At 51.9% G+C, this 17,081-nt stretch overlaps 7 protein-coding genes across 7 annotated transcripts; 1 reads left to right on the top strand and 6 right to left on the bottom strand.

Annotated features, from left to right (window-relative positions):
* Positions 1-208: 208 nt before the first annotated feature.
* BO70DRAFT_75780 (putative acyl-CoA oxidase) lies at positions 209-2,727 on the bottom strand. The gene is made up of 6 exons (XM_025548692.1): positions 2,063-2,727; positions 1,812-2,010; positions 1,635-1,754; positions 917-1,583; positions 809-863; positions 209-749 (listed from the first exon to the last, which is right to left on the bottom strand). Exons 1-6 carry the CDS (start codon positions 2,232-2,234, stop codon positions 253-255), a joined length of 1,710 nt encoding a protein of 569 aa, XP_025403127.1. The 5' UTR covers positions 2,235-2,727; the 3' UTR covers positions 209-252.
* BO70DRAFT_75795 (cytochrome P450) lies at positions 2,529-4,633 on the top strand. Its single transcript, XM_025548693.1, has 3 exons — positions 2,529-2,745; positions 2,798-3,400; positions 3,447-4,633. Exons 1-3 carry the CDS (start codon positions 2,686-2,688, stop codon positions 4,392-4,394), a joined length of 1,611 nt encoding a protein of 536 aa, XP_025403126.1. The 5' UTR covers positions 2,529-2,685; the 3' UTR covers positions 4,395-4,633.
* On the bottom strand, positions 4,514-5,632 carry BO70DRAFT_283812 (SDR family oxidoreductase; the record flags this gene model as incomplete). Its single annotated transcript, XM_025539103.1, has 6 exons — positions 4,514-4,566; positions 4,624-4,718; positions 4,816-5,195; positions 5,242-5,397; positions 5,454-5,540; positions 5,603-5,632. The coding sequence occupies 6 exons, from the start codon at positions 5,630-5,632 to the stop codon at positions 4,514-4,516; spliced, it is 801 nt and encodes a 266-aa protein (XP_025403125.1).
* A 1,058-nt stretch (positions 5,633-6,690) lies between these two features.
* On the bottom strand, positions 6,691-7,651 carry BO70DRAFT_358131 (uncharacterized protein). Its single transcript, XM_025542222.1, has 2 exons — positions 7,569-7,651; positions 6,691-7,503 (listed from the first exon to the last, which is right to left on the bottom strand). Exons 1-2 carry the CDS (start codon positions 7,620-7,622, stop codon positions 6,829-6,831), a joined length of 729 nt encoding a protein of 242 aa, XP_025403124.1. The 5' UTR covers positions 7,623-7,651; the 3' UTR covers positions 6,691-6,828.
* Positions 7,652-8,851: 1,200 nt separating this feature from the next.
* BO70DRAFT_384331 (putative C6 transcription factor) lies at positions 8,852-11,122 on the bottom strand. Its single transcript, XM_025545651.1, has 2 exons — positions 10,661-11,122; positions 8,852-10,610 (listed from the first exon to the last, which is right to left on the bottom strand). The coding sequence occupies exons 1-2, from the start codon at positions 11,013-11,015 to the stop codon at positions 8,875-8,877; spliced, it is 2,091 nt and encodes a 696-aa protein (XP_025403123.1). The 5' UTR covers positions 11,016-11,122; the 3' UTR covers positions 8,852-8,874.
* A 1,492-nt stretch (positions 11,123-12,614) lies between these two features.
* Positions 12,615-13,618, bottom strand: BO70DRAFT_283656 (uncharacterized protein; the record flags this gene model as incomplete). Its single annotated transcript, XM_025539099.1, has 2 exons — positions 12,615-13,185; positions 13,242-13,618. Coding segments are annotated over 2 exons (948 nt in total), but the record flags the coding sequence as incomplete, so codon positions are not given.
* Positions 13,619-15,401: 1,783 nt separating this feature from the next.
* BO70DRAFT_262261 (uncharacterized protein) lies at positions 15,402-15,719 on the bottom strand (the record flags this gene model as incomplete). The annotated part of the gene is made up of 1 exon (XM_025538931.1): positions 15,402-15,719. A coding segment is annotated over one exon (318 nt), but the record flags the coding sequence as incomplete, so codon positions are not given.
* Positions 15,720-17,081: the final 1,362 nt, after the last annotated feature.

Here is a 17,081-nt window from a genome sequence, read left to right as displayed (position 1 = left end):
TCAAGCTGGAGGAAGAAGGAGAGTTGGAGGTCGGGGATGCGCGAGGGGAAAAGAAGCAGGCGGGCGGGACATCGGGCGTAGCCGACCAGCAGGAGGAGCTAAAGCACGATCCCGGTTTAGTCCCCCCCGGGGATCGTACTATTTCTCTTGAAGTAACTAGTTAATCGGCATTACAAATCAGAAATGATTGTGACAAATGTATTGAAACCTGCTTGAATAACATCAAATAAGACCCCATTACCACCTACGCCATCATATCAAAACAGCCCTGCCCCTCAAAGCTCTCCAATCCCTCCACAAACCCCCCCACGCCGACCGGGACGCCATGGGGGCAGTGCTGTAGGGCTGCGCCCCGGTGTCCTGCACTAACTGCGCTAGATCGGGCAGCACGGCATCAGCCGCCAGAGCCTCCATCTCGCGCTGCTCCTGGCGGGTGAGACCGCCCTGTTCCGCGAACCAGGCTGGATCCTCCTTGACGATGCCGCTTTCATACAAGGCGAGCAGTCTGGGGTCGATGTTCACGTCGATGGCCGCTTCCACGGCCATGCGGTACCCGATGGCTTCGACCAGCGGGAGAGCCAGCGGGAGGATGTTGCGATTGAATTCATCGCTGCGGTGGATGCCGCCCAGCTCCTTCAGGGTTTGCTGGGCCTCGGCAAAAAGGCCCATCTCGTGCTGGGCGATTAGACTGGTGGGGTCGCGGGGGGGTGGGACTTGGTAGCGGCCGATGAGGAGTTCACTTGCCAGTCCTAGATACCATGTGGTTAGTGTCTTTCATGGACTGGTGTTATGTGGGTCGTGGACGTACGGATGGCAAGGACCCTGATGTCTCCTTCCGCTGTTCCGACGGCACGGAATTCTAGCTATGAAAGAGTGAGCATGCTGGACGGATTGCTGATTTACGAGGCTTTCTTACTTCAGCCTGGAGCGTCTGATTATGCTCGTAATACCCCTGCCACCCACACCCCTCATTCAAGGTCTTGATGCTTTTCCCAAAGTGGTGCAATGCGACAGCCTTGAACACCGTCGCGATGGCATGCCGCACGCGGGGATCGGCTTTCGGGTTCCGGAATCCTGTGGCTGCTTGGATGAGGAATGCCTGAAGCACATGGACTTGCGCGATGGCGTGAAGGATGGGGAGATGTTGGGTGCGGAACTTCATGACCGGCATGGAGTTCCCATCGTGCCCGAGGATCATCCGTTGGAAACTGAACTGGCTCGCGTTGTAAATGGCTGTCTTGAGGAGCGGAATGCAGCCGCTGGAGAGGAGCAGGGTTCCCGCGGAGACACGGTGGATTGTGGAAAGGAAGTCATCCCGCTCGCTCTGGGGTTTCGCCAGGCTTCCTAGCAGGGCGGATGACGGTAGGCGTACATTATTGAAGTAGGTGAGCGCGTGGTCGACTGGATTGGCACCGGTTCGTGGCGGTAGAACCTTTGAGACGACGCCCTTGCACATCTGAGTACCATCGGTCAGAGAAACCAGAAAGGGCCGGACTCCGCGATCCTCCCCATCGACCATCAGTCGGGCAATAACCACGGCAACGACTGGAAGGCCGCTTCGAGGTGTCGACGGGGGCATGCATCTGAGATGGGTTAGATCGATCATATCATCGAGACACTCGATTGGGACATACTTCGCAGCCGCCGGCGAAGGACTGTGGAGTTCAAACCCTCCGTTTGGCAGTAACGTTGCCGTGGTTTCCAGGTTTCGCGCATCGAGACCATGTCCGACCTCCGTCAACATGAACTGTGCACTAAAAACATATACCACCCGTCAGTATATGACGTATTAGTTTGGCAGGGCAACTTACGAGACGTCAAATTTCAACGCACGTTGCAAGATCGGCAGCAGGTCGGGACGGCTTGCAGCAAACGGCGCCACCGTACCAATGAACAGGTTGTACTGGATGCTGACAAGGGTTGTTGCACCACCATCCATGGCCCCGAGCAGGTCGGTGTGCAGCTTCCAAAACCGTGGAGTGATGTAAGCCACGTCCTTGATGGTGAGGTCTATTCTCGGTCAGTATGGTAATAAAAGGAGAGCACGCAGGTTGTCAAGTACCATGTGCATTTGCCAAGGCCTTAGCTCTTTTGTACGTGAGTTCAGTACGTTCGTCCAGGCTCAACGACGCCGAAGCGGGCTTCATTAAGGACGACTGGGCTAGTTCGATTGTAGGCCATGACGACTGCCATACCTCATTATAGAGGATCTCACTTTCCGATAAACCACGCATGGCGACTTGATGTGGGAGGTAGAATGAATGCACGATACATCGTGCGAGAGGTCAATGGCAGGGAATACCGGATTTTATACCCGCAGTCACCCCTGCTGCTATCTCCCTTTTTGTGTTTTGCCATCGGTGGTGCCTGACACACGGCGTGAAGATGTTGTGCGAGCCGTGGTGGCGGCTGGACCTGAAGCGGAGCTGAGATTCGCAGGCCGGTTCGCGATATCGTCGATAATTGCCGACGGGAGGCATCAGCACGCGAATCGGGGGCCCCGCAGGACGCCACACCACCCCGCCACGGCTGAAAACTTCAGATCGGCTCGTATTCCACCCACTTGTCGGAGTCACAAGGTTCTTATTGACTGATTGACGCGAGGGTGTCTGTATAAGATATCGTTCGTCGCTACCGGTTACACCGCGGGCAGGCCCAGGACGAACCATCGCAACGAATATCTCGATGATCGCAACCATAGTGGACCAATGGGTCCCACTCGGCCTCGGTCTTCTCTTCTGCTATGTGAGCTAGAAAAGCCTTGTGTTGCCGATCAGATGCTTATCGAATTCCTCAGGCGGTGTGGTCGGTTATCTTCAACCTGTATTTCAGCCCACTGGCAAAGTATCCGGGCCCTTTCTTCGCCCGGATCTCTGCAATTCCCGATTTCTACTGGTCTCTAACGGGCGAGCGCCATCTGTGGATTGATCACAACCACCGTGTCTATGGCGACGTGATTCGTCTTCGCCCAGACGGCCTGCTGTTCAAGACCCCCACGGCCTATCGGGACATCTTCAACATCAAGGCCAATGTCAAACGATCGGCGTTCTACGACATGCTAACCCGACACAAGCATGATCAGAGCACCCTCACCGGTACGGACCCTGTCGGACATGACCAGAAACGGCGGGTGTTGAATACCGTCTTCTCCGAAAAGTCACTTCGCTCGATGGATCCGCTTTTGGAGAGGCATGTAGCGCGGTGGTGTGAGCTCTTGATCGATGGCGATGGATCAGAATGGTCTGCCCCGAGGAAGATGTCTGAGACGTGTGATTATCTCGTTCTGGACGTACTCTGCGACCTTTGTTTTGGGCGGGCTGTCAACACCAAGGAGCCTGGCAAGAACGAGTACCGCGAGATCCCTCACATCATTGCCGGGTTTCTTCGTATCCTGTATCCGGTATGTCTGTCCAACATCGTATCTGGTCCCTGGCTAACTGGACAAGTTGGGCCACTTCCCATGGGTCAATGCCCTTGTCTGGCTTAAACCTCGGGGTCTCGACTGGCTCCTGAACCAGCTGACGCCTGGCCCCGTGCGCTTTCTGTACAATTTTGTGACGGAATCTGTGGAGCGAAGACTTCAAATGGAGTCCAACGACGAGATGGAAGCCAAGCGTCCGGACATGTTGCATTACCTTATTCACGCGAAGGACCCGAAGACCGGTCTCCAAGGATACGCGCGCCACGCGCTAGAAGCCGAAGCCATCATGCTCACCATAGCAGGCTCAGACACCACATCCGTGATCATGGCCGGGTTCTTCTTCTACATCGTCCGCAACCCCCACGCATATCAGCGGCTTGTGTCTGAAATCCGTAGCACGTTTGTCTCTGCTGATGAGATCAAGGGGGGTCGCAAACTTCTCTCCTCCTGCCCGTATCTCCGGGCTTGCGTTGATGAGGCAATGAGGATTGCACCAGCCGGTCCGGCCGAGCTGCCCCGAGCCGTCTTACCTGGTGGCATTACTATAGACGGTGAGTATATCCCTCAAGGGACGACCGTGGGGGTCGCTCACTGGAGCTTCTATCGCAATGCGAAATATTTCACCGACCCGGATAACTATCGACCCGAGCGGTGGATTGTGGATCCAGCAGCAGGCATCTCTGCTGATGATGTCGCTCGGGCAAGATCGAGTTGCTTTCCCTTTACGGCTGGAACGACCAGCTGTGCGGGCAAGTCGTTCGCTCTGTTGGAACTGTATTTGACCATCGCGCGGACATTGTGGCTGTATGACCTGCGCCTACTACCGGGCGATACGACTGGCACTGGCAAGCAAGGCCAGGGCCGAGGAATTGCGGGAGGCCAAGACGTGTTTTGCGTCTATGATAGCTATATCAGTATCCGGGATGGGCCGATGGTTCAGTTTCGCAAAAGGGCAGATCCCGCGGAGCTGTAGATTTGTGTGGATTTGGAAATCCTGGAATAATAGGTCTCGTGGTGTGTGCTTTGGAGAAAGATAGGGAGAGAGGAATAAGCCTGCTAATATGCGCGTGATGTTGCAATTGCCAATGATGCTCAGGCGTTCCTGTCGTTCCAAGTCCGGTCGAAAACATTGATGCTGCGTTGTGCTAAAAATAGCTCTAGCCTACCATCCTTACGATAGCCATGAATGGCTTATAACGTACCTGAAGGAACAACATCCAGCGCCTTAATTGACACATCGAGCGGCTGCTGAAGCATAAAGATGGCAGAGCGCGCAACATCTTGCGCCTCGAGCGGCCTAGACATAAAATATTAGCACTATTTCCCGCATCCCCGATCCCTCTATACTCCAACCCCCCATTCAACCCAGGCAGAAAGAAAAAAAGAGATCATACCTATACCCCTCCATAAAGCCGACATACAAAGCCTCATCATACCCGACCCTCTGCTGATGGAAATTCGTAGCCACAACACCCGGTCTAAGCACCAATACTCTAATATTTGTCTCACTGAGCTCATTGCGCAGCGCGTTACTGAATGCCTCCTGCGCCGCTTTGTTGCAGTGGTAGACCGCCTCCCCGGGAAAGGGGGGCACCTCGAGCCCTGTGATGGAGGTGACGTTCAGAATCGTACCTGCTTTGCGAGGCTTCATGGAGGCGTTGAGCACGGCGTAGGTGGTGAACATCAAGCCGTTAATGTTGGTGGCGTTCATGGTTACTATGTCGCGGATTTGAAGGGAAGGGAAGGGGGAGGGGGCGCCGAGGGCGAGGCCGGCCTTTGGGGGTTAGTACGGGGATTGGGTGGGATGTGACTGAACTGACATTATTGATGAGGACATTGATATGATCGAGCTCCTTGACGCTTGCATCGACGGCAGTTTCGACGGCTTCGTAGTTCTGCAGGTCGACGGGGTGGTAGATTACTTTTGATGCGGGGTATTTGGTTTTCAGGGTCTGGGTTATCGCTTGGAGCTTGTCCTGGACGGGGGTTAGTAAGTAACTATACCACAGTAGCATATTCGGTGATCACGTACCTCCGAGCGGGCAAACAGTATCAAATTCGCGCCTTCAACTGCCACTGCGTGGGCGATGGCTTCGCCGATTCCCATCGACGCGCCGGTCTAGATTGTTGTTGTTAGCAGCGGATCTAACGGTATATAGTCAATGGCATGGGAGGAATTACTATGAGAATATTGGATCCTTTGAGCGACATGTCAGCTGGTGGTAGTCTGAACGGGTTGTTGTGATGAGGTCTGAAGCTGGAGGTGACAGGACGCTTAAAAGTGGCCGCGGGGATGGAGGGGGAGATCCGACGTCACCGGCCGGTCTACGCGCTAGTCCCTGTCGGGTCAGCAACGGCCCGCCTGGCGATTTGCTGGACCATGGTTAGCTTGCTGTTATGGTCGATGATGCTGATGCTAATAAACCTTGATAACATCGTGGGTGCATAAAGGTTTGGTAATCAACTTGGTAAACAACAGGCAATAGTTGTTCGCTGTTACTGCCTGAGGCAGAGGTGAGAACCTAGTACCCTTGTAGATTCTAGGCGCTAGCCTAACTTTGGCAATGAGCGGCTTTCTCCGTCGATCGACTAATTCTCGCTCCGCCCCCTGATTCGCTGGCTGTATAGTAGTATATAGTACGCTTAGTATATGCCGGGTACAGTGTTTGTGGTAGAGGGGCCGCAGATCAAGGGTCCAACAGGCTAAACAAGCTTGATATTTAATCAGGGTTTTAGCAGAAGCTGCTGGTCGCGAACCCATTCCAGTCGCGTCTACAACTACAAAAATCAAGGACGGAGATCCTCACCATAGCTAACTCGGGAATCCACGAGGCGTGGGGGTTGATTTCCACACCGTGTTTGTATATTGCTTGCTGGCTTGGTGACGAACGGGATCCTGAAGAAGCAGCGCACTATTCAGCTGACTGAAGCGTATCAGGAGATGTCGAGCAGACATACGACTTTATTTCGGATCAGTTGCGGAAGATCTGGGCGGGATGGTAGATCTTAACCTGCAGTCCGTGGATGACCTTTATGATTGTCTTGACGGAAAAGAATTGTAAAGTAAAACTGAGTGACAAAGTAAAATAAAATATCCTAAGTTCTTAGTAACTCAAATCCTATCCCCGGTTGCCGGAGCCGCACTCAACACCAACACCAACAGCCACCCAACCCCCGAAACAACCATACAGACTAGAAAAAGTCTCACAACGACCCCCCCCCCCCCTTCCCATTGGTAAAGAAAACTAGCAAAGGTCCCCCGCAACAACAACATTATAATTATCCGAGTCGAACTCCTGCCCGTTCATATACTCGCCCTCATCGCACCGTTCCAGGATATCTTCCGCGTAGGAGGCGAGATACGAGCAGCTGGGGTCGATTTTCTCGTCGTTCTGTTATATTGTCAATTAATCAGCACCTGCACGACCACGAAAGGCAAATATAGAGCAACGGTCGGCAGAAAGGGGAATGAGTGGAGATCGCCCGTAGACAAGGAAATGCAAGGAAGGGATGTGAATAAAAGGAGAGGATGGGGGAGAAAGACGTACATCATTACACAAATAAATCCCCGAATCATACGAGCAACTGATCCTGGCACATGCCGCCGGACCCGCAGACACTCCGCACGTGCCCTCCAACCCCTTCAGGTAGCTGATTCCGTCGCGGATCCAGACTGTCTCGGCCGTTTCGGACAGACGGCCGGGGATGTCGCAGATCAGGGATTTGGTTTCCTGTTTACGAACTCTGTGTATTAGTCTGTTTTTTTGGATGACGAATTTCGGGATTGTGAATGGATATCTTTTCTCGGGTATGGGAATGGATGCTATATGGTTTGGTTGTAGGGGAGGTGATGGTTTGGAAAGTGCAAGGTGTGGTCTGACCTTGTTTCTCCTGGCGAGAGGGGTCGAGCTCGCGGCAGGGGCAGACAGCTTGAAGTCCGGGTTCAAGGCCAGGATCTGCAAGTGGATGTCCTGGATGCTGTGGCCGGTGAAGGTGATGTGCTCGCCGCCGGGGGTGATGGGGCCGGTGTAAGTCATTGGGACGATGGTGTGGTTGGCGAGCGTGCGGGTGGGATAGCCGGCCTGGGGGGTTAGTTTTTGTCGCTTGGCGGAGGGGGATGACGGGAAAGAAGGGGGGAGGTGGTTACCATGGCCGTGCCGGATAGGAGGGCTGTGAGGAGGATGGTGGTAAAGGTCTTCATTTTAGTTGGTGAGGGTTGAATTGAAGGAGTGATGATTATTAAGATAGATAGGGAGTAGTGGAAACGAAGGTGTGTAACAAGTAGGAAGATTAAGATGAGTGCTGGATAATAAAGGCATGTCCATCTCATGCGGATTCCGTTGCTCTATATACCCATTGACCTGGTGTGGATTAATCTCATGATCAATTTGCACTGGATAAGTATAAATTGGAAAACTGGCCCCCAGGTATTAATCTGGGTTAACGGTCCGAGGGCGCCTGAGTTATTGGTAGACCACTCTGCCCTGAACTCTGTCAGCCTCGTCGTATCCACGGGTCATTTGTAGACCAGGAAGCTGGGCGTGGGGGCCGCGGGACCCTTATCCATGGGGCCGAAAGGGTCCAGGACCCTTCTGGTGAGGTTATCTGGGCCCCAATCAACTTGTTCTAAATCTTTATCCGCGCTGATATCCCAGTGGAATGTTGAGGTTTATTTCCAAATCCGTTTGGTTAATGGCAACCGTCTACCAACTCCCATCGACGCTTGAGTCCCTGGTAGCACTTCTGCATGGGCCACACGTGCAGATTCTCGGTTCGATCGATGATAGAAATCAGGGCTTCCCGCTCCTCTGGCTCAGTAAAGTACTCTCCGTACAGAGTGATGGCAATTACAGCATTGACCAGCGCTGGCTGGCATCGACTGTGGTTCAAGCTGATTCCGCAGATTTTCAGGACAATTGATCGAACTTGAGCCTCGGCTTTGCGATGTGCAGCCCGGGTTGAATTTATTTTCCAGTCAGGAAAATACACGGAAACAAAAGGGGGTTGTCTCACTCAAGGCGCGAACTTTGCGCGGTAAGGATCAATCAAAACCGTTACTTTTGCCATGCAATAATAGTCACTGGCTCGCGTTATCTCAACACATACACGCTATTCAATGAACGCTTACATGTAATATCCTGATGAAGCACCTGTTATTTGCCCCGGATTGACGCGGAATACAGCCGTCCAAAGGATGATGGGCTTCCGCGCACTATAACCCTGTGACCATTTCTCCAAAATATATGACTGGAGGAGACGAGGGAATTAGAAACGGTGATGTAATTGCAATTACACACTCGGTCTCCACACAGACTGAGGGTAATCCTCCATATCAGGTGAAGATTTTCTACGCGCCTTTTTCTGTATGAAGCAGCATATTTCTACATGAATTATCCCCGAAAGGGAAACAGACACATACAGATCACATCTATCAGGTCAATGAAACAGTACAATTACAATTGTTCCAAGAACATCCAATCCACGCCGCTGAGATTACAATCCGTCTCCCAGGGTCGCTCTCCATTAAACCCCCCAAACAGCATGTCAAACGAGGATATCTGTTCCAGACCGTCAGGGGTAGGGATATCTTCCGTCTTCTCCAAACGTCGAGCAACCTTCATCCTCTGCAGCTCACGCAGCCCGGTAATGAAACCCGGCTCAGAAGCAGCACCCAATGGCGGATTCGCAGCCCAAGTGTCAAGCGTCGCTTTCCGCACCGCAATATGATGAATCTGCTTCCCCTCCAGGATCTCCAGATGATTCCGATAGACATCGCCCACCGTCTCCCAGATACTATCCACCTCGTACCGAGCAAAGAACCCGCACTTGGCCAGACTCCTCAAGACACAGACCAATGCATCCCAGAGAAAAAAAGCCTTATAGTGCCACAGAAACCGCTTCGTCATGGGGTTCTTGTGCAACATGCAATCCGTCTCCAGGATCCTCAGCGCCAGACTACACAGCTCCCTCCTCTGCGAATCGGAAACAGAAAGCTTCGTCAACTCGCCCATCCGATTCCGGAGCCGGACCGCATTTGCGCCCGACCTCACCGTTCCCATCGTCAGCACGTGGAGGGGATTGACAATATCGCAGTACCGGAGATATTTCGTCTCGATGGTACTCTCCACCTCATCAATCAGATGTTCCATCTCCGCACTCTCGCGGAACTGGATCGTCGCGCCAACCTTCTTCATCCGCACCCCTTTGCGCGTATACAGATTCGACAGCTCATTCTTGGTCAGACAGAAAATCATCTCCGTCGCACCGTGCACCTCCTCCGGCTGCCGCGTCATCCCAGGGTAGATCTGATCGTCATTGATATTCAGCGGCTGCTTCGTGTCCCAGCTATCTGGCGCCACGGAGATCCCCGTGCCGGATAGCTGGCCCGCGTACCCGTCTAGCGGGAGAAGCTGCCAGAACAGCCGTCGACGCATCTGCACCTCAAACGGCGGGAGACCCAGAATCTCCCCGTCGCGATGAAGTCCCATGCGCTGGGAAATCCGCACCGCCACCCCGGTCCAGATCCAGAACGTGTGCGGGTCTGCCTGCGTGCGGACGGAGATCAAAAACAGGATGAACGCTTGCATGACCGGCATCTCTGTGGTTTTGAGCCAGGATGCGTTGACGAGCGCCTGTCGCAGGGCCATCTGGTACTTGGCTAACAGTATAGATCGGGTCTGTCCGAAGTCCCGGATGCAGTCTTCGTCTGTGAGCGAGAAGACGGCGAAGTGGTATATCGCAAAAAGGAGACACTCCTGTGCTTTTGTAGCTGTGCTTGGATTCCTCGAGACAGTCTCAACCATATTCCCCGTCGTCGGGATATGCAGGACCTTGCAAAGCGGCTCGACGTTCTGGATATGCGCTGTCCACAACCTGATCGCATGATAATGAGACGGATGGTAGGCAGTCAGATCCTGAGACCCCCCCACCAAAGCACCGGACACCGGGTCCTGCACCATCCCACTCGCATTCACCGACGCATCCTCTTCCTCCTCGTCATCCTCCGACACACTCTGCATATTCGCCTCCCCCGAATTCAACCAGATACTACTGTCGATATACCGCGACTTCCCATCATCCCCGGACAACAACTTCCCCATCTTCCCTGTTGAACCGGATTGAGATTGAGGCCGAGCTTGCTCCGCCGACCGCGGCACAACCCCCTGGTCATCACCACCACTCAGTGACACTTCCCCCTTGACAATCCCACCCCCCTCCCCTCCACCTCCCCACTCCCACTCCCAACCCCAATCCCATTCTCCTTGAGTAACCGCTCATACCGCGCCAACCGCTCATGCATATCATCGCTCCGTCGACGTCGTCGCTTCCGCGCTCGCGGCGCAGGCGTCTGATAGATACATTCAATAGCAGCTTTGATGCAGCTGGAGCAGGTGGGAAGATTCCGGTCGCATTTAACTTTTCGTTTCACGCAGTGGATGCAGGTGTGTGCTGCTTGGGGGGGAGTGGTGGAGGTGGTGGAGATGTAATTGTGGTTGTAGTTGTAGGGTGAGTTTGCGTTACTGGGAGTGGATGCAGCTGATGGGGAGGGAGCTGGGGCTGGGGCGAGGGGGACGGTTGCGGGGCGGATGGGCATGGTAATGATTCTCGCTGCGGTTGAGGGTATTCCCGTCTTTGTACACTGCCACAGGACGGACACTTTTTTGATAGAAATGACACTGTAGAGAATTGATAGATTGGAAGATGATCCGGAGTAGAGAGAAGTTGAATTGGGGAGAATATGAGATGAGCTGATGATGGGATTCATCGGGGGCATGGCGGGTAGACGACGCTGATTGGCTCGGTCGGCCGGTCGGGGTTTGAGGGGCGTTTGTCGGGGCCGAGACGAGCCGAAAGCTCCGATTGGCTATTGGGGTGCTTTCTGGGAATGGGATCGGTTGGTCAGTTACGCGGTACGATGGAAGGTGAGAACATGCAAGCAGATAACTAAGGTGAGGCAGATTACAAATTCTATATATTTCTATCTTATATCCACGCCTTGATGATCATGATTGATATCAGGAGAGAAGAGAGATGATGAGGTGTCTGTGTGATCGCTTCGTTCAAACGGCACTTCAAATCAGAGATTCAGGACACCGATGGAAAAAAGGTCACAAAATTAAAAGGGCGAGTTGTATAGTCGAGGTCTGTTAGTGATTCTGTATAGTATAGTCTGCCTTGAAGCTGAGATAGCACAACATAATATGTATTTAGTTTTCAGTTTCAGCATATATCCCAATGATATACTTACTCCTTCTACACTCCGCGACACCCGCTCTCCGGCCCCTAGACCCAACCATCATGATTCCATAGAGGAGTCCGGATAATAATTCACACCATTAAATAGAGGAGGGAAGGGTATATAGTCTACAACCGACTCTGACTCCCTGAAAGTCCTCCTCCAAATCCTCCCTAAAATCATCCTCCCCTCTAAGTATCTACCTTCATAACTCCCAGGCAAAAGCACAACCTAAGGAACGTCAGTCCAAAACAGAACCTCCGCACCAAACCGACACTCCTGATTTAGATCTTCGTTGGTCAGTGGTGGGTCGGTGGTCCTCCGGGCCACAGTAAGAGTTTTTTTTTTTTTTTTAGCTTTAGGCTTAGGGCGGGCGAGGGATCCGTCCGGTATTGCGGTGGGAGATGGGAATGGGATGAGAGGACCCCTCTATACATGTCAGGACCCGCAGGTGTCCGTCCCTCTTCCGGAGCGCCATGCGCGGGGAGTACTCCTTTTGCCGCAGTGGCGCTCGTCAATACATCATGCAGGCAGTATCCATGCATGCATGCATGCATACTGCGCCGTATGTCAGTACTATCTAGGCGTCCCTGGTTTCCGTAGCCCGGGCTGTGGCCGATGTGTTAGTATGATCCAATAAGCTTCTTATACAGGGTGATTAAAATGTGTTAATTTATTATAGTGACGCTACTAAATACTGAGGGCTTGTTGTGTTTGCGTGAGGGCCCAGGGCCCACGGCTCATTTAGACAAATTGCTCATGACTATGAGAGACACCAGACCATGAATTAAATGAAATAAGAAATCTTAACATTCATCAGACCGAAAAGACTATTTTATGTAATGAGGTCCATAGATCAAAAGTAGATAGCTACAAATCCAGGTATCAAGGAACACTAAACCCCCCTAATAATTACACGAAAAAAAAAGCCAAGTGAATAAACTAGTAAGGAATTCACTACCTCGCCCCCATCTCAACCGGCGGCGAACCCCAAGCATCCCCAGGCATACCCCGAAAGCCCTGCAGCTCCGTCGGCCTCGAATTTCTCACGACGGGGGGATAATACTCGTACGCCGCTACCGGCTGACGTGACTGCATAGCCAATTTCTTCCGCTGGTGAAACAGATAAAACGCAAGTAACAATGCAATAATACCCACGGCACCCACTCCCGCGCCTATGCCGATTCCGATTTTGCTGGCTGTGGAGATGCCATTGTCCGAATTTGAAGATTGGTCTTCGATTGATGTAGGAAGGGTGGATGATGTGGATGTGGATGTGGATGCTGTTGAATCCCCGGTAGATGTGGACGTGGCTGTCGCGGCGACGGTGACCGGATACTTGATCTCCCAGCCGACGATGTCGATTGCGCCGACTGTTGAGTCGGTGGTTAGGGTAGTGGTGACTATTGTCCAGTCCGTGTGGTTGTTTAATGGTGTTGAGGCGTATGTGAGTGTCATGCCGGAGTAGACGCTGGATAGACACCGTCCGATGACTTCGCCGACTGTTCCCTGGGAGAGGAAGTATCCACTTCGTTTGTCATTAGCACAGGAAGCGCAAGGTCTGGTGTGTGATGGTTGACTAACGAAGGACAACACATCCACAGCGTGCTGTATGAATTGTAGATCGACGATGCCACAGTCGGCCACGATTCAGGACCCGTGAAAGGCCCGATGCTCATCTCCGTCGCATCTGTCCCTCCCCCACCCAATAGCGCTTGCTCCCACCAAGTAACCATCTGCGGGGGACAGCAGCGAGCGTCGGAGTTAACGTCAAGCATGTATCCCGGATCCCAGCCCATCAGACTGGGCCCGTCGAGGCGAAATGAGTTTTCACATCCTGAGGGGGGCGTAAAGACCGTGGTGAGCGGCATGTATGATGTGACGGTAGAAGTGCTTGTCACTGGGGGATAGTTGGACTCGGTCGCATCCAGACTGATGCTGATTGTTGTCGTCGTCATGGCGGAGGTGTTTTCAATTGTGAATAGAGAATCGAACGCTTAAGCTTGCACAGGGAGCAATGGGTAAGGGGATAATTCCTGGGCGATAATTTTCTAAAGCCTGCCAATGGAGAGAATGATCCTGTGGCAAGATCAGATGGCAGACAATGCCCCGAAAGTAGCCTCGCACAACCCGCGACGTTCTCGGTCGGGGAACCAACGACTCATATAGAAGTCCCCTAAGCGCTGGAGAAAATTGCAGCACCATTTTTTGGCCTGCACGAATTCCGCCTAGCCATGTGCTATCAAGGCCTGGAAACGACCATCAAGTGTTATCCAATGACGGTTGCACTGGTTAAGCGCCCATCCAACAAAGGGCAGACTCCAGCCCTAGCCTAACTAGCTAGCGCTATCACTAACGAACACCCATGTCCCCGAAGCGCGAATCGAGCTGATGTCACATAGGCTAACAGAGGGGTAGCCTGAACCTCATTTGCTCATTACTATTATCTGTCACTTGCCAGCGCCTGTCAATCTGAGGAAAATCTGCTTCTATAATTGTCAGCACGCGGGGGCCACCCCCCACCCTCCCCATCGTTTTAGGCAAGAAAAATTGTAAAACTTCTCTCCGGCAATTTTCCTGTCACCATTGTACTCGAAAAGCTACTTCCGTCTGAAGGCATTCTCAATAATGCTGCTATAAAACGATTTATAATCAGTAATTGTGTGATTGTTGAATGAAACCCTTGTATGGATTTGTGATGATCGAAAATAAGATTTGTAGAGCATTCACCCCCTGTGTGTACACTTCTGCATCTGCTCTGAAGCACTCCACGGCATAATAAAAATCGAAATTGGAAACGACTTCCATGCTGTCTTGACGCGCTAGATCGGCAATCCCAGATATCTGTAAGCGATTTCTTTCAGCTTAGTGTGAACCTTTGTAATACCGGGCAAGAACCAACATACCACTGATGTGAGTGATAGAGTACATCGGATTAAGAGCTGGAGGATCTCAAGTTGTAGGCAGTATCCTGCAGCCTGCCCCGGATATATCCAACGACAGCTGCGATGACAGTTCCCGGGTTGCTGCCAAAGACCACGGCTCCAGTATCGGATATTTGCGACGCAGCATCCTTCTCAGCAGGGTTTTGAGCCCGCTTGGTAATAAAAGCTGTTGCCAGCAATTGGTTTGGTTGCCATCCGGCATGAAATCCTCGAGGTCGTTCAAACGCGCTTCAGAACCCGATATTTCCCCGGCTTTCGGCTCTCGAAGGGCAAGGCAAAGCCATAGTCCGACCTCTGCGACATTAGATGAGCCTGTGTGACCCACAATCATGATCCTCTCTTTCCCCAGCTCGATCAACATCTCCTCACAGCTTAGGCAACGAAGGTTTGAATCGGATGCAAATGTAATATTCTCGTACTACCCGGCGACTCCCGTGGAATTCTCAAGCGCATTCGCCATATGTTGCAAGAACCGCCTCCCTGTATCTCCATATGTTCTTTGCACATAGTCCTCGCATAATGCCTTTTCGATAAAGCCATCCTTTGCCGTAAATACCAATGCCTTCGTCAATGACTTGCGCATATCGTCTTTTCCACGAAGTATATCGATAATCTCAGTGTCGTAAGTGAAACGAGTGCTAAGTAGGAGTCTTTTTCTCGTCGATTCCGTAGATGGTTTGATAGCTAATCTGGCATCACTGCTCTGTTCTTCCTCTTGGAATCGTTGCGCTTGGTGTGGGGGATAGCCAGATGTTCCCACCGAGCGTTTTAGATATACAACAGTTCCATCCAACATACATCTTCGATAGTTGCTCTCCCTCTCCAACTTATCAATTTCATCCTTCAGTTGACAAACCAGCGCCTGAGACCTCTTCATATGTACTTCCGATCCTCCCTCCCGCTCCCAGCGCTCCAGTTGATCGAGCTCGGCTGACAGCGTCCGTGACTTCGTTTCAATCTTTTCACATAGCCTGCAATTTGTCGCTCGGGTCTCAGTCATATTGAGCAGCCGTATGGTACACTGCCCACCAGTTCTATGTTCATAGTTGCATCGATGCTCAAACGAAGCCCATTTCACGTGCCCGCAGGCATAATTAAGCCGATTATAAAAACACATAATGAATTTTTGAAGAGTGGGAACCAGAGATCAACGGATGATCTGAGCCTGCTACCCATGTGGGCTTTCGCGAGACTTGTATGCGTGGAGCCCGGTGCGGCAAAAGAGTACAGCCCGCCTGGGCCCTCCGAGAGAGGTGGTTATAAGCCAGCAATATCCCTGCGACATCCCCTCACAGCAGCTGTCCACTCTGTAAGCGCCACGTTGCGACCCTATCGGAGACGAGGATATGGGAATAAGATGCAGGGGTGTGCTGCTAATTTGTCGAAAGCTGGAATTGACCCGATACCGTTTTTCCACTCTTGTGCATAGTAGTCGTTCTCAGTCAATCAGGGTGATGAAGTGATTGTTTACCCGAGGTGCAGAGGTCGTGGACGCCTTACGCCTCTGCACAGCCTCGCCCTGTTCGTAGGTTGTGTCAGAATGAGGCTGGATAGTATGAGGGGATACGTATATTGGGTATTCTTTTCTGTTGGATTCCTCCATGGCTCCAGAGTTGGGAGATACGACGTTGTGGGGATGAGTCCGATTAATGGGCGTGAAGGTAGGGAAGAAGGGAAGAAGGGAAGGAGGGAAGGAAGGAAGGTGAAGGGCGAGAAGGCGAACTTCTTTTGTCTTCCCAGCGACAATCACATGACTCGTGGGTCTGTCCAGTAGCCCTACTGGACGAAATGTATTAAAGTCACAGTCTCTTATCTCCCCAATACCTGATCTCAAGGGACTTGAAGAACATTTGTAACTAAACTCCTGTATCATACCAGTCATGATTTGGGTTAATATTTCCGTGTACATCAGAATTGGACTTTTACACACAAGACATATACCACTGGAAATTGATACTTACTGCATGGCTTCCAGAGCCCTTGCTCCCTTATGTGACTTAGTTGAAGGTCATTTTCAATAAAAGGGGGGTTTTCAAGTTCTCAAAGGAAATATAAATATCCCCCTAATCACCGTGATTTGTCGGATTCTGTTCAATCAAGTTCGCGAACCGAATTCATACTACATAATCAGAATTTGGAGTATTCACCTACTGCTGTATGGGAGCCACTGACCATCACCGTCCAATTTCACCAAGAGTATTCACCCCAGAAAAAGGGCCAGCGTACTGATTCAAACCCGACCTCCCACTCTGGCAACATTCCTTCCTTCTCTCCTTCCCAACCCACGTCCCTCATAATCAGTATCACAAATCCCTAAGCGGCCTCTAATATTTCCTTAATCGGGTAATACTGTCCACATGTCTTGATGGTTGATCGTTTCATGACCACATATATTAACATAATATATGATTATCTCACCGAGTGCTCCATCACACTCAACAGAGCCAACACCTCTATCTGTCGCATAAGCGAAGGCTGG

The sequence above is a fragment of the Aspergillus heteromorphus genome, assembly GCF_003184545.1.
Source record: "Aspergillus heteromorphus CBS 117.55 chromosome Unknown BO70scaffold_2, whole genome shotgun sequence".
NCBI classification, from domain to species: domain Eukaryota; kingdom Fungi; phylum Ascomycota; class Eurotiomycetes; order Eurotiales; family Aspergillaceae; genus Aspergillus; species Aspergillus heteromorphus.
The sequence above is the reverse complement of the archived record's forward strand: the minus strand, read 5'-3'. Positions and strand labels throughout refer to the sequence as shown.

Bases quoted from the DNA above. Each gene is read 5' to 3' on its own strand.
- BO70DRAFT_75795 (XM_025548693.1), top strand. From the start codon at position 2,686: ATGATCGCAACCATAGTGGACCAATGGGTCCCACTCGGCCTCGGTCTT. The intron at 2,746-2,797 runs GTGAGCTAGAAA...CGAATTCCTCAG, and splicing joins TCGGTCTTCTCTTCTGCTAT to GCGGTGTGGTCGGTTATCTT. The intron at 3,401-3,446 runs GTATGTCTGTCC...TAACTGGACAAG, and splicing joins TTCTTCGTATCCTGTATCCG to TTGGGCCACTTCCCATGGGT.
- BO70DRAFT_75780 (XM_025548692.1), bottom strand. From the start codon at position 2,234: ATGCGTGGTTTATCGGAAAGTGAGATCCTCTATAATGAGGTATGGCAG. The intron at 2,011-2,062 runs GTACTTGACAAC...GACCGAGAATAG, and splicing joins GGCCTTGGCAAATGCACATG to ACCTCACCATCAAGGACGTG. The intron at 750-808 runs GTACGTCCACGA...CATGGTATCTAG, and splicing joins CATCAGGGTCCTTGCCATCC to GACTGGCAAGTGAACTCCTC.
- BO70DRAFT_358131 (XM_025542222.1), bottom strand. From the start codon at position 7,622: ATGAAGACCTTTACCACCATCCTCCTCACAGCCCTCCTATCCGGCACG. The intron at 7,504-7,568 runs GTAACCACCTCC...CTAACCCCCCAG, and splicing joins TCCTATCCGGCACGGCCATG to GCCGGCTATCCCACCCGCAC.
- BO70DRAFT_384331 (XM_025545651.1), bottom strand. From the start codon at position 11,015: ATGCCCATCCGCCCCGCAACCGTCCCCCTCGCCCCAGCCCCAGCTCCC. The intron at 10,611-10,660 runs GTGGGAGTGGGG...TCAAGGGGGAAG, and splicing joins GAATGGGATTGGGGTTGGGA to TGTCACTGAGTGGTGGTGAT.